The sequence below is a fragment of the Pezoporus occidentalis genome, unplaced genomic scaffold, assembly GCF_034315485.1.
Source record: "Pezoporus occidentalis ecotype Australia unplaced genomic scaffold, CSIRO_AGI_Poc_V1 ctg152, whole genome shotgun sequence".
Lineage (NCBI taxonomy): Eukaryota > Metazoa > Chordata > Aves > Psittaciformes > Psittacidae > Pezoporus > Pezoporus occidentalis.
In genome coordinates, this window is record NW_026913339.1 from 1588128 (window position 1) to 1603582 (window position 15455).

The 15455-nt window shown below is 35.2% G+C and overlaps 1 protein-coding gene across 5 annotated transcripts in view; it reads left to right on the top strand.

Moving 5' to 3' along the window:
- Window positions 1-15455, top strand: part of APAF1 (apoptotic peptidase activating factor 1) — a 31118-nt gene that overhangs the window by 1442 nt on the left and 14221 nt on the right. For 3 of the 5 annotated variants that reach the window (XM_062611346.1, XM_062611345.1, XM_062611348.1), the window contains exons 2-14: window positions 532-673; window positions 982-1171; window positions 2426-2623; window positions 3575-3758; window positions 4886-4998; window positions 5531-5662; window positions 6031-6269; window positions 6827-6994; window positions 7819-7950; window positions 9790-9903; window positions 10480-10658; window positions 12808-12934; window positions 14954-15079. In XM_062611346.1, coding sequence (XP_062467330.1) covers window positions 536-673; window positions 982-1171; window positions 2426-2623; window positions 3575-3758; window positions 4886-4998; window positions 5531-5662; window positions 6031-6269; window positions 6827-6994; window positions 7819-7950; window positions 9790-9903; window positions 10480-10658; window positions 12808-12934; window positions 14954-15079 — 2040 coding nt within the window. In that variant the 5' untranslated portion in view covers window positions 532-535. Of the gene's footprint in view, window positions 1-531; window positions 674-981; window positions 1172-2425; window positions 2624-3574; window positions 3759-4885; window positions 4999-5530; window positions 5663-6030; window positions 6270-6826; window positions 6995-7818; window positions 7951-9789; window positions 9904-10479; window positions 10659-12807; window positions 12935-13485; window positions 13570-14953; window positions 15080-15455 lie in introns of those variants that run through there. The other 2 variants (XM_062611349.1, XM_062611347.1) reach the window with 2 other exon arrangements.

Below are 15455 nucleotides of genomic sequence, written 5' to 3' on the forward strand. Positions count from 1 at the left end.
TTATATGCGTCCAGGTGGAGCAATCAGAGAAATATCATAGCCAGATTAATTACAGCAACACTCAGCTGTATAGTTTTATTAAACATGGTAGCATATGACATCTAAGCAGTGTTTCAAGAATACTGTTAAAATCCACAGTAGTTTGTGAACTATTGCAACTTAACTTTTAATACACCTTTTTTATTCTGTTGAAAGAGTATTAGATTTCCCCAGTGTTTTTTGCGATGCTACTGTACTGTTTAGCTGAGCTAGACTACTCATAAACAGTATGAGTCATAAACAGTATAATTAAATTCATATAACAGGTAAGCAAGTCTCTTTGTCAAGGCAGAAGGTAAAAACAACTAAATTTTTTAGCTCTCTGCAGTTTGTAATATGAGCTTGCCTGAAGATTCACTCTGTCTTCCGCTAATGCAGATGCTGTGCTACTTTTTATGAGTTCAAAACAAGAATTCATAAGCTGTTTTAAAACTTTTTTCCTTGTACTTGTAAGTTATGTTCTGGTTCTTCCTCCTCTTTTTCACACTGAAGAAATATGGATGTCAAGAGTAGAAATTATTTACTTATGAATCGCCAAGCACTGGAAAAAGACATCAAGACTTCCTATATTATGGATCGTATGATTTCTGACGAAGTGCTAACATTACAGGAGGAGGAGAGAGTAAAACAACAGGTAGAACTGTCTCTTGCTGTTTTTTATCTTCCTAGTCTACTCACATGTTATGTCATTGTTTTAAAAATAGTAGTTGCTGTCTCATTTCTGGATTCAGGAAATTCTTAAACCTATGCTTAGCACACAGTTTTTATTGCACTTCATAGTATTGAGTTAAGGGCTTGGTCAAAGTTGAAGGCTGTTTCTGGAACTATAAATGGTCTATAATTGACAGAGTGATAGATTAGACAAGTTCTAAGGCCTCTTAGTTCTGTATAATATCAATTTTAATGTTTTGTTGGTTTTGGGGGTGTTTTTTTATTCCCTAGAATACACAGAAGGAGCGAGCAGCAATGCTAATAAACATTATTCTTACAAAAGATAATAATTCATATAGATCATTCTATAATGCACTACTTCATGAAGGATACTGTGATCTTGCTGCACTTCTTCAGGACGGCATCCCTGCTGTCTCCTCTGGTAACAGAAAGAGTTCGATGGATGGAATGACTTCACACGGTCAGTGTAACTACAGCAATCTCTGTGCATGAAAATAAAGACTAGTTGCCTTTTTTATTCCTTCGTAAGTGACTGTCTGTAATACCTGTTCCAGTGAAAAAGGAGTAGTTGGTGTGTTCACTTGTTTTGGTGTTGTAATAGTTGTAGTGGTAGTAGTATTTTCTGTATTTTATATATTTAATATGTCAGGCAAGTTAACAACAGTTTACTTTTGTAGCTTATCTGGAAAATGTTCATATAATTAATGTGTATTTTAAGAGGGAAACCTGAAGCTCTCGCAATTTTCTCTAAATTGTAACATTTTTGTTGTATGTGAAAGAAAGATTTACTGTATGTATTAAAGTTGAATTTAACATAAAGTGTTGTAGCCTCCAAAATTTTTATGCTTATCTTGAAGAGAGGTCTGTAGTCTCTCAGCCTACATTCCAATAGCTGATCTAGTTATTAGGTTGTTAATTCTCTCCGCCAGATGTTTTAGTTACCCTACATAAATTCCCAACTTTTACCTATTTTGTCATCTGTATCATCTTTGACTGACATGAAATAAATTGGTAGTTTCTAGTGGGAGGAGCTGTCTAACTACAAGTAAGTAACTGCCATATTTACTGGCACACTACATTTTAAGACGTATCACAGGCATGTGGAATTTTGATTACCCAAGTAAGAATTACCAGAGTTTATCAGTATAATACTGCACTGCATATGGCCACTTTGTGATAAAGTGCACATTTTCTTTCCTGCTATGCTTTACCTGCTCCTTTGCAAGTCATGCTATCTTAGCTTAAATGAAAGGAAGTCTTGCTTAAACCACAATGCTGTGCTGTTGTTAATTCCTAAGTAAAAGCTTTACAAAGCATGCTTTCTTTTCTGCTGCATCCATGCGTCACTAACCTGGCTGAGAAAGTGACTTGATTTTGGGGTATAGCAGAGCTCTTGTGTTTACCACAGTTTCTGCTGGAGCTGTTAATTATCTTTTCACTTCTAGGGATTGATCTAACTAGCTTGCCTTGTATGTAGTTAGTAATTGGAACACTACTGTAAGTGGGAGGTTAGTTGCCTGTTAAGTAATTTATTTCTAAAAAGCAGTATTTTTTCAGTATTTGGTGCTGTGAGTCGAGTAGTTTTCAGGACATTTGTATGGGACATGAGGTGGGGGTAGTGTTGTTGGGGTGGGGAGTTGTTCAGTTTGGTTTGAAGAGGCATCACATTTAGAAGTTATTTCTCATTTTCATGTTTCTCATTTTTTAACTTCAGTTAAGACAGTTCTCTGTGAAGGAGGTGTACCACAGAGACCAGTTGTGTTTGTCACTCGTCCAGAACTGGTAGATGCTATTAAACAGAAGCTGTGCTGCTTGGGAAGTGATCCAGGCTGGGTCACGGTTTATGGAATGGCAGGTTGTGGGAAGACTGTCTTAACAGCAGAAGCTTTAAGGGATCATCATCTCTTGGAAGGTACTTTTAGAAAAACATGTCTATTTTTTTACAGGTGTATGCGTATTAGACATAAATGGTGAAGTATCATATGTAATCTTGAAAGTAACTTAGGAATTAGGTTTCTAAATTCCTTAGGTGCTTCTGAAACGTTTCCTTGCAACTCGCAGGTTTCATAACCATTCAGTGCTCTAGGTCACTAAGTCTTTTATGAATTTATGAGAAAAGATTCCGAATAGCTCTTTACTTTGGATTCTGCTTTGGCTTATGAGAGTAGAAGCATCATATCTAATTTTGGGCATTGCTCATTAAGTCGTTAGACTGTTCTCCTTGTTACATGAGTTTAAAAAATCTTACTCTAACTTTTGCATATATTTTTATAATGGCAAGCATTTGTGGATTGATTACACTAGTATCACTTTAGCGTAAAGCAGATCAGAAGTGAAACCATTTAATGATTATTCTTCCCCCACCATAGGACACTGAGGAGAAAGAGGGACTTGGGCATTAGAAAACTTGATCTAGGGATAGAGACTACAGCATCTTCTGCTACAGCTGACTCTTCTAGATGCCTTCTTGTTCACCATTTTGGGATGATATTCACATACCAAACTGAACTCCTGCAGTAGTAGAGCATTATAAAAGTAAATGTTAAGTCTGACTACTAGGAAGGTGAATGCGGCAGGGATTGTAAAGGGATAGGCAGGAAGGCATACAGAGAGGAAGGGTGACAGCATCAGTGATGGTGTGAATTCTCTGTGGGAACTTGCCCTATAGAACCTGTTCTTTGAAAAATAGTGGTCTTGTAGAACCATCCTTCTGTGTTAATGGTGAATTTGTAAGGCTGGTTTCCAATAGGCTATAAAATTTTATATTTTAATTGAAATCGAGTTATTGATTGCTATAGTAAGTTGCTATTAAATATTTCTGATATTAAGTGTATAGCATGATTAATATTGCTTTTCTTGTTAGGTTATTTTCCAGGAGGAGTTCACTGGGTTTCTGTTGGAAAACAGGACAAAGCAGGACTCCTAATAAAACTTCAGAATCTCTGCAGTAGATTAGAACATGACTCCACTCTTTCACAGAGACCACCACTTAACATTGAGGAGGCTAAAGATCGTCTTCGTTTGCTGATGCTACGCAAATATCACAGGTTATGTCAGTAGAATAAATCACTATTTTTTTAACTGATAAAACTTCGCAGATTATCTTTGGTCTCATCATCTAAGGTGTCTGTGTTGTGCTTACATATCTCTCTGGTGTGTATTTTTGTTTTTAATACTCTTCTTGCTTCCCCTTTTCCTGTTTTACTGCAAATAATTAGGAAGTGTTACTCAGGGTGAAGCTATGAGTAGTTCTAGAAATTTAATTATTTAATAAGCATTCCTGTTAAAATTTTCAAAATTACTGACTTACATATGATAAAAGAATAAGTAAGTTCAGATAAGTGTACAAAAATTGAAAGGTAAATAGATGCTAGTGGCAGATGTGTAATACAATACTGTATTTGTGTACCACAAACTGAGTCATTTATGGCTATGATAGTACTCTTGTAAACCCCTTTGATTTATCAAAAAGTGTTAATAGCAAAACTGTATAAAAATGAGATATGGGTATCCAAGACATATGCAACTTTGAAAATGTGGCATAATGTGTATCCTTCATAAAGAATAAAATCCTAATTTATAATCATTGATATCATAGGCATCGTTTAGCTGAAGAAAAATGTCTTGGCATGCTTCAGTGACAATTATACAATTTAACTAGAGACTGGTATAGCTTGAAAAGTCTATTCCTTAAGACCAAAAAAGGGCAGTACATGTAAACAAGTTGTAAGATCTAGTTTCAGTAACTTTTCTGTCCTCCGCAAAGCACACAGAATGCAAATAACTGCTATTCTGTTTCATAAATGTATTTGCTAGCCAATCCTTTTGACTTCTTGCTCCCTTGGAACATTTTAAAACCAGTTTTGAGTAACTTCTCTGTTAGATACAGGTAGGTACATTATTATGGTGAGATTCTGTATAGTAACCTAGAAATGTGACTAGCCATAGGATTTGAATAGGTAGTCACTATAAAATGTTGCTTATGTAAAAAGAACCTCAGCATCCGAGACAATTCCTTCATAAGAGGAATAAGATAATTTACTTATTTATATAAAGAATTTCTTCAGTGATACATTTGTAAATTCTGAAAATTTTCTTTCATTATTAAGATTGTAATACTGTATTTTAGCACTGACAGCTGATCTGAAATCTACAATATTTCTTCTTGCATTAGATCTCTTTTGATCCTGGATGATGTTTGGGATTCCTGGGTATTAAAAGCATTTGATAACCAATGTCAGGTTCTTATCACCAGCAGGGACAGGAGCGTGACAGATGCTGTGGCAGGTAAGGAACAGTTTTCTGTCCTGCACCACGGGTTTTGTGTGTATATGTATGCAATTTGTTCCTGTGATTTTTTGTTTTTTTTTTTTTAAAGAATCTGATAAAATCTGTGTCTGTCAACTTGTGCGCAAGTTTTAAAATTCTGCCCTGCAAGACTTTATGCTCTTTGTGAAGAAAATGTTATATATTACCTTGAAAGTTGTATGTCTACACTGAAGAGTGCAATGATTCTCAGCAGGATGAATTAACCTCTGCAACACTGCTGCTATAGGGTGATTATACTATTAAGTAGTCAGTGCTACAATGTGCCCATAATACATTTCTAATTCTTAGATTATAGTCTAAATTTTTTGTCTCTATAAGGCAAACTTGATTCTGATAGTGGAATTTATAGTCTTCTTAGTACTAAGCATATAAAAAAAACTATACAAAAAATCATGAGCTAGGTCCTTTGCTCCAGATTTTGCTTGGAAAATACTCTCAATTTCATAGGATTTTTTTTTTTTTTCTAATTTTTCCATGTTTCTATGTCTAGGCAATAAATACGAGGTTCATGTGGAAAGTGGATTAGCACATGAGAAAGGACTGGAGATTTTATCCCTATTTGTGAATACGAAAATATCAGAATTGCCAGAACAAGCTAACTGCCTTGTAAGAGAGTGCAAAGGTATACTTACCACTCTTAAAACATTTCATTTAGCACTGAATGTATGTTTTTCTTCTAGGTTTTGACTTAAAAATGGAGGAGTGAACATGCTTTAATACTGTGCACCTTAAGTAAAACAGAAATGCTGTGTAAATACTTTTTAACTAAATAGGAGTGTTTCATATTCATTTTCAAGCAGTTTTTTTCAGAGTATCTTCTCCCTGATCCCCTGTTAACACTTGATTTTGGTGGGTTTTGTTTGTCTCTTCTCCACACCTCAAGAATTTAATCAACATATTGGGAAAATTATCTGATTTATTCAGTCTCTTGACTAACCATGGGATTGTGTTCCTGAAAACCTCTAAGATTAATTTAATCTTTTCCTTCAGGTTCTCCTCTTGTGATATCCTTGATAGGTGCATTGTTAAGAGACTTCCCTAGTCGCTGGGAATACTATCTCAAACAGCTGCAGAATAAGCAGTTTAAAAGAATAAGAAAATCTTCTTCTTATGATTATGAAGCCCTTGATGAAGCAATGTCCATAAGTGTTGAGCAACTGAATGACAATTACAAGGACTACTATAAAGACCTCTCTATCCTCCCAAAAGATGTTAAAGTACCTACTAAGGTAATGGCAGCAATGTAGAAATCCCAGCATTTTTAGTGAGGTACAACAAATAACTTTAAAGAATCCATATAATTTGTAATTGTTGTGTATAACTTCTGCTGTATGTAACTTAATAGTAATTTGCTAGATCGGGTAGGTCAGGTCCGTTATTGCATCATGACTTTTATTGTCAGTAGTGAAACAAAAAAATTGCAACTGAACAAATGTATTCATAATGTTGAAGTTTAATGTGCATTCCATATACAGCTTGTAAATTAGATTGTAATTGAGCTCTCTAAAGGCTTAAAAACTGCTTTGTGAAATTTGTTTCACTTAAGAAAAAGATAAGATCACCATAAATCAGCACACATAGACAAAAGATGGGTTAACTAGTATTATCTGTTCTGTAGTTTGGTATGGAACAATTGGTAAGTTATAGATATATTACCATTTGTAATAAACTCAGTATCTATTAGCATGTGTTTTGTTGTCAGCTAATTGGTAGCCTGTTATGATGTTCATGCAAGTCATATTTCCCCTTAGTTCTGATTCTTTTCTGTCTTAATGTGCTTTTTTAGGTTCTCTGTATTCTTTGGGATATGGAAACTGAAGAAGTTGAAGATATACTACAGGAATTTGTTAACAAATCGCTGTTGTTCTGTGATCGTAACGGGAAGTCATTTCATTATTATTTACATGATCTTCAGCTTGACTTTCTTACAGAGAAGAATCGCAATCAGCTTCAGGTAGGGTATTGGCTGATCTATTCACTTTATTCTCCAAAGCTAGGTATTCTTCAGAAAATGTTGCTTTGTTAAATGGTGTCCAGAGTAGGTTCATAGAATAGGTCCACAATGCAGTTAAACTTAATGCTGACTAATTAAAACAATTTATTTTCAGCTTGAAACTGTGGAGTGATTTCCTGATGGTTCCATTTGGAGCTAAGAAACTAAACAGAGAGAAGATTCTATATCCATAATTTTTCTGTCAAGACATTTCCAGCAGGAGATGGAATGTCCCACTGATAATTCCAAATGCATCAAGACCCTACCAGAATAGCAAGTTTCTTCTTCAATACAGAGAAATGCTATTTTCAATTTAAGGCAATACTTGCAGGGAGTGGACCTATAACTTGTACCAAATAAATTTATTGGTTCTGAAGGACAGGGCAAAAAGAGTAGATATGAAGAAAAGGCAAGTTCTTACACTTGCTTTAGATTTATATATGTAAGGGTCTTTTTTTTGTCAGCTATCCACGTTTAATGTGAAGAGTGATTTGATAGCTGTTCTCAGCCTGAGAAGGAAGGTTAACAGCTTGCTTTTCTGTCTTTTGATATCCAGAGAATGTTTCTGGAGAAGTTTTAAATGACAAATTAGGTAAAGTGTACAGTTTTGGAAAGTAAGCTTTTCTTGTTTTATTAATTGATGTACTACAATCAAGAAGTAATAGTAATATTATTCCTCAAAACTATATACAGTATAATATTAATAATACTTTCTCAATACTGAAACTAATTCATACCTTGGTATAGTGTTAACTGATAGTTAAGTGTTTTGATTCACATTGCAGGAGCTACATAAAAACATCGTAAATCAGTACAAGAAATACTACAAACTTAATACACCTGTTCCATCTCAAGAGGATTGCATGTACTGGTACAACTTCCTAGCGTACCATATGGCGGGTGCCAACATGCAGAAGGTGAGTTCTGACTAGTGCCCTCTGTTTCCCTTCTTGACCCATGTAGCCTTTCTCTCACGCTAGCTTTTTCTCCCTTGAACCTTTCTTCTCTCAGGCTTTGGAACAGATAGGTAAACACTCAACATAAAGTCCTTTAGGCACTCCGCTGATATTCAGTGTCTGTTATGAAAACTAGTGTATTTCTACCTTTTGTGTCTTATCTTTTCAACCAGTTCTTAAGAAATTTTTGTATTTTGTATCATAATGGCTTGTATTTTTCTTTTCCTTTTTAAGAAGCTTTGCTAAGAAATCTTCTCTAACTCTTCTTGAAAACCCAGGCTTAACTACAGTAGATGTAGTTTTTTAATGGATTTTAATAAGGCTTTTGATACTGTCCCCCACAGCATCTTTCTGGATAAGTCATCCAACTGTGAGATGAGAGGATACACTGGTGTTCCTCAGATTGCAATTTAAGGGCCAGCCCTTTTCAGTATTTTTGTCAATGATTTTGAGTTGAATGCACCATTAGCAAGTTTGATGATGGTACTAAACTCGGAGGTGCTGTTAACTCTCTTAAGGGACAAGAGGCCTTTCAGAAGGACCTAGATAGATTGGAGGATTGGACAGCAATTAATGGGGTGAAATTTAAGAAGTCCAAATGCTGGATTCTACACCTAGAATGGACACAAGTATAAACAGGGAGAGGAGTGGCTGGAGAGCAGTGCTGCAGAAAGGGATCTGGTGGTGCTGGTTGACAGCAGGCTCAACAGGAGTCAGCAGTGTGTCCTGGCAGCCCAGAGGGCAAACTACATCCTGAGGTGCATAAAGACAGTAAAACTAGCTGCTCAAGAGAAGTGACTATCTTGCTGTATTCAGCGTTGGTGCAGCCTCACTTCAAGTACAGTGTGCTGTTCTGGGCCACTCAATTTAAGATTTGAAGGTACTTGAATGCACGCAGAGGAGGGCAACAAAGTTGGTGAGGGGGCTGAAAAGAGTGTCCTTTGAGGAGTAGCTGAGGAGTTTGGAAGTGTCTGGTTTGGAGAAAAAGAGGCTGAGGGCTGACCTCATTGCTCTCTACAGCTTACTGAGGACAGAAAGTGGAGAGGGAGGTTCTGATCTCTTCTCCTTGGGATAGGACACATGGAAATGCTTAAAAGCTGCACCAGGTGAGGTTTAGGCTGGACATTAGGAAGCATTTCTCTACTGAGAGGGTGGTTCAACACTCTTAACAGGCTTCCTAGAGGAATGTTCAATGCCCCAAGCCTGTTTTAAGAAGCATTTGGGCAATGCACTTTTGGGCAAAGCTTTTGATCAGCCCTGAATTGGCCAGGCAGTTGGACTAGATGATCTTTGTAGGTCCCTTCCAAATGAAGTATTCTATTGTCATAATTCTATTTGCAGTTTCAGATTGCCTTTTAAATAACGTTCTTTTTTTTTCTAAGTTAAATGCAACTATAACATTTTTTTTTTGTTAAATCTAAATTCAGTATCTGTTAGAAAGAACAACAGATCAGTATTAGCAGAGTGATCTTTGCTAGTCTGAACTAGAAGTTTTTTCAGAGTTTTATCTTAAACCAGGTCTTGTGTGCTTCAAGTCAAGTTCTGCTTTGTACCCCCATGTCTTCTCTGACTAGCTGTATCAAAGAGCAGTCCATAAATCACAAGCTTAGTCTTTTATACCCACAATTTCCATACCTGCCTAACATGCATGAAAGAAGGAAACTGCCTAAGTTATTAACTAGAGACAGTTGAACTGAAGCATATTAAATACCTAATGTATTTCCTGTGCTTTTCTTCTTCCTCTTAAGTAGAATCTGTTGTGAAACTTATACTTTGAACTTGGATTTTTATTTCTTGCAGGAACTCCGTGATCTTATGTTTTCTTTAGATTGGATTAGAGCTAAAACTGAATTGGTAGGGCCTGCTCATCTGATTCATGAATATGTAGAATATAGTTCAATCCTGGACCAAAAGGTATGATACTAAAAGTTAAAAAATAATGTATTTGTAACAGACTGATCATTTATTTTGTAGTTGCATTTTGTTGTATGTATGTATATATGGCAGATACGTAGAAAGCTTAAAAAACTGAAACATAAAACCAGTACTAAGTTAAACTGTAACTTGGAGAAGAGAAAAATTAAGAAAACTTAGTTCCCAGTTTTAGTTGTAACTTCAGTGTGTGCCCAAGTAATTGACCATGGAACTCAGTAACTAAGGTGGAGAGCAATGCCTAATGGTGGATGCATATAGCAGTCTGCTTTTGAGATGTAGAATTCTGTTGGCTGCTCGGAACAGTCTGTTATATTGACTGCTTATTGAGTAAATGACTGTCACCAATATCCTTTGTTTGAAAAATAAGGATAATATGCTTTCCTGAACAGGAAAATGAAATATTTCAGTCTGTCATATGTACTTGCTAATAAAACTAATTAGAAAAATAGAATTAAGTGCTTCTGTAAGAATATTAGCTGTATAGAAAATGAAAAAAAGGGGATTAGGAAATAAATCCTCTTCTGTGGTATCAGATATTCTCTGCTCTGTACATAGGATAGCACAGTACGTGAAAACTTCCAGGAATTTCTGTCCTTAAATGGGCACCTCCTTGGACGGCAGCCATTTCCTGACATTGTACAGCTGGGTCTTTGCCAACCAGAGACATCAGAGGTGTATCAACAAGCCAAGCTACATGCTCAAAGAGAAACAGGAACATTTTATTTGGAATGGATGTAAGTAGCTGTAGTCCACCTGCTTATATGCTGATCCTTCGATGCAAGAAAATCATTTAATGTACAACACAATGTATGGCTAATATAAGCACCTTCTTAAGAACTGTTGTGTTGTTTGTTTTCTTTTTCTGGGAAAAGAAATTGAAATAATTTTAAAGAACTTGTTGGAGGAGGGGACCTCTGGATATGTAAGGCCACAAATTAGTAATAATTACATGAAAATAGAGAAATATATTTACTTCTGTATTCAATGATTGTTCCTATTTAAATATTTGTAAATAACTATACAAGGATGAAAATAATTTCATAAAAAGCGTTGGAATTTCTCTAAATACTTTTTTAAAGTTAGAATTGTAGTGCAAGTTTTCCTTATGTTACAGTATGCTTTTAGGTTTTCTAGTAAAATGTACGCTTTTAAAAAGAGAGCATTTGTGTTAACTTGCAAAGCTTTTTGGAAGTAGTGAGATGGGAAATACTAAAAGGCTTTGTAATCTCTATCCAGTCTTGAAATTTCTCCTATTTAAATACATCTTTAATAATTGAAATTAAAGTAAAATATAATAATACAACAACAATCATAATAATAGAAAATAGAAAGAAGAAGGAATAAACAAGTGATGCACAGTTCAATTGCTCACCACCTGCTGACTTGATGCCCAGCCTGAGCAGCAATCTGGGCCTTCCAGGTGACTCCCTTCAGTTTATATACTGGGCATGACGTGGTATGGAATACCCTTTTGGCTAGTTTGGGTGAGGTGTTCTGTCTCTGCTTCCTCTCTACTTCTTGTTCCTCTCCTCACTGGCAGAGCATGAAACTGAAAGGTCTTTGATCAGGGTAAGCATTACTGAGCAATAACTAAAACATCAGTGTGTTATCAGCATTGTTCTTAGACTGAATCCAAAACACAGCACTGCACCAGCCCCTAGGGAGAAAATGAGCTCTATCCCAGCTGAAACTGGTAATAACTAGGTGGCTTAATCCAGGCATACTTGAATTTCAGGTCTTCTCTTTGAATATTTGGTTGTTTCATTTTGCATAGCTAACAGAATTCTAACAAAAACTCCTGGAAATTGCACAGTTCAGAGGAGTAAATCTCTAGGTAGTTCAGGGTTTTCACCTTTGGTGTGGGAAACTTATGCTGAAGAACATGACTGAAATCAGCAGAACAGAGGCAGATGCTTCTGTCTCCAAACCTAGGGCAAGGTTCCAAAAATGGTTTGTAGGATATGTAGGTGAATATGCTGCTCTTTTGACCAGCAATTTTGGGTTTATTAAAATATGCAAAAGAAAAAAAAAAATAGTTGGCTTAGATGAGCCAGTATTTTGCAGTGAAAAATCACTTTCATTCTACAGTGCAGCTACTTTCTTTAAGATGTTTTATCCAATATTTAAATGCTAAGCCTGAAGTTTGAAGTTTGAAACTGATAACAATAAAAACTTGAAGTGCATTGATTCATTTTGACTCTAGAAAAAAAAAATAAAATCTTGTAACAATCTATTAATCACCAAAATCACCTTATTACAGTGACTTTCTGTATTAAGATCTGGCTAAACAGGATGATTATAATTGCTACTAATTCTAATTTTTTGTTGAAGTGAGGCAAGACTCGTATCAGGTGTGCTCGATTCTGTACTTAATCTCCTACTGAAATGCAGTTATAGTCATATGTTAAGTATCTAGCGGCAAGAATTAAGTCATCAATATGAAAATTAAGTAAGTTTATTAAGATCTAAACAAATATACAAATGTTTTTTAATAAGCTTGAGAAGGAACCTGCAGGAAACAAGAATTCTCATGAAGAAATTTATATTTGGAAATAGCACATATCAGATCATAAAAATATCATTAGAAAGTCTGTGTCTTGCAGTGTATCAGCTTTGCCCATAAAGTACATGTTGCTTTCTCGTGCACATGCTATCTTTCTTGGCCTCTAAGCTGTAACTATTGGAGGGTGATAATAACTCAGATTTTTTTGTTGTTTTTACCCATACTACTTCATCATATAGGCTGAGAGGTAAGGTACAGTGGGATGGCTGGTTTGTTGTAAAGCTTACTGCTCAAGATGTGAAAATGTGCTATCTTTTTATAGAAGATTTTGAATAATAGAAAGGCACTACTTGTCTAAAATCAACTGTCTTACCCTGTAGAAATAAAACATCCTTGAAAAATTTCTACCGTCTGGTTGTTCGTCCACATAGAGATGCAGTTTACCATGCCTGCTTTTCTAAAGATAGACAAAGAATAGCATCATGTGGAGCTGATAAAACACTTCAGGTAAGATACCTATGTGTGAGTGAAAAGAGATGCTGTGTACCAAATTGATAACATTTCTTAATAGACCTGTCTCTTTTCTTTTGCTGTTATGTGGAGATGTTAGGGATCTAGAACATACTGGAGAGAAATGATTGAAAATTATGTATTATTACATAAGCATCAAGTTGTGTTATTAGAATAGTAAGCATCATCTTCTAGTTTGAAAGCTAAACTCAGATTTCAGAGAATATATGAATATAAGCCTAAGTAATGCACCACAGCATGTTTAATATTTGCTTGCAAAAATGTTATTTCCAGTCACAGTAAACCTTTGTAGAACTGAGAAACACCAAGACTTTTAGTTACAGGTTTGCTGTTTCTGTGGGATAGTAATGAACATTTTGTAACTTCAGTGCTTAATTAGTAAATTGTCTTATGCAAAAGAGAAATCTGGGGAGAAAAATTAAATTCTGAAGCTGAGGACAGCATTAGATTGGAAACAGGCCTGAAGTGCTTAGGAAGTGGATTAAGGGAGACAGAGAGGAAAGTGACTAATACAAATTTGCCAGCAGTCTGCCTGGAGGGGAAGCCAGCTCTCAAGAAACTAGCAATCAGCCAGTAACCTGGTAAAGCATCCATATTCCAGACAGCCAAAGGTAAGGGAAAAGAACAACTCTTCTGCAAGCCTTTGGTGTTGTTTTGGATGCTTGATAAGTTGAGTACTAAAGTAATAACATTAGTGGTGCTTAGTTGCTGTTCATTTGGCTACTTAATGTATTGTTACTGTGGTTTTATTTATTTTTTTATTTGCTGGCTTCTACAATATTATGATCATGGCATCCACTTAAGGAGCTGCCTGACGGATGTGTACTGATTTTATGCTGTGCTGAAGTTACTGTGCTGGGCTTCTGTAGTAAATGTCCTCATTATTGAGAGAAGATTGCTTATTTTTATCTTAATTTTCTACCCAAGAAAGTAAAATCTGTGGATTGCATATAAACTAAATAATATAAACTAAACTTTTCTTGATGAAGTAATAGGAAAACTAGCAATAATCCTTTTTTCATTCTTTAACTTTGAAGTTATTAATGTTTTTTCTAATAGTGGCCTAAGCTTTTCAGTTTTCAAGCTATTCCTACTTTTTCTGTAAAATAAAATAAAAAAAATCCTATATTAAGAGCATGTGCTCTGCAGAATTTACTGTAAATGTACATTTCCTGTTACTTCAGTATTTGTGTTCTTATTTGAATAAATACTAAACGTTTCATTATCACCGATACTCCTGTTCAATGAAAAAATGAAAGGAAAAAAGCAGGAACTTCACAATTGTGGTATCCTGGAGGCTGCTGTCAAGAACACCTTGTGATTTCTTTTAATAGTTAAGATTATGTAATCTAAGAAGGAAAGGATGACCTGATTGCCCTTCCCACCACCCCACACCCCCCACCATTGTAAAGTCAGATCCAGAATGTTGGGATTTTGATTAAGATGTGACACTTTTCTCCAGCTGTCCTTCTATTGCCTATGACTAGCTCAAGACTGAGACTTGCGTCATCCTGTACAGTTCTTCACAACTTTTTCCTTGTTTATTCCCCTAATCATCAATTTCTGCTGAAGTTACTACTTTCCACTAAAGGGTGTTACCTATGTATGCACCTGGATTTTATATTTTGAAGAATAGTTTAGATTTTGTTAATAGATACAGTGTTTTGCAGATACTACTAAAAAGTACTAAGAAAGGACATGGACTATGCTCAATGACTAAGTGTAGGAAAAATCATTAATGAAACATTTCATACACAGTATTTTTAAAAAAGTTTTTACCTTTTCTCTCTAATAATTTCTCTCACCCTTACAAGATTGAAGCTCAAATTAAATATTTGTATAATTATTATGTTTGTTTCCCTAAAATTATAAATACTTTCAAAAATCAAATTTATGGAGAGCTTTTATAAAAAGATCTGTTTAAGAGAAAACAGACTTGTATTTGTATTTTACAATTGTATGTGAGTTGTAAGATTTTGTTGTCTATTGTTTTAGGTGTTTAAAGCGGAAAGTGGAGAGAGACTTCTGGAGATAAGTGCCCATGATGATGAAATACTTTGTTGCGCTTTCTCTGCAGATGGTGAATTTGTAGCAACTTGTTCCACTGACAAAAAAGTGAAGGTAAATAAATTCAGAGCAGACAATTTTTTTTCAAATTAAGAATTTTAATTTCAGTTTTAATCAAATCAGGCAGAGCAGATTATGAAGACTAAAGGGTTTTTTTTAACTGTCTTAAATCTTACGTGGCTAATTCACCGTTAACAAATACAAAAGCCCCATTCACTACAAAACATAAAAGATGCTTGATGTTTACATCATGCAGCATTACAATTTATTTTACTTCTATTAGATAGTTCTCTCTAAGTAGAACATTATGTGAGTCGAATTCTTTCTGTAACATGAGGTGAATGTATCCAAAATTCTTTTTCCATGTTTTTTTTTGTTACATGTGAATTATTTGCAATTTTTAATTCCTATTTGTAGGAATTTTATTTTC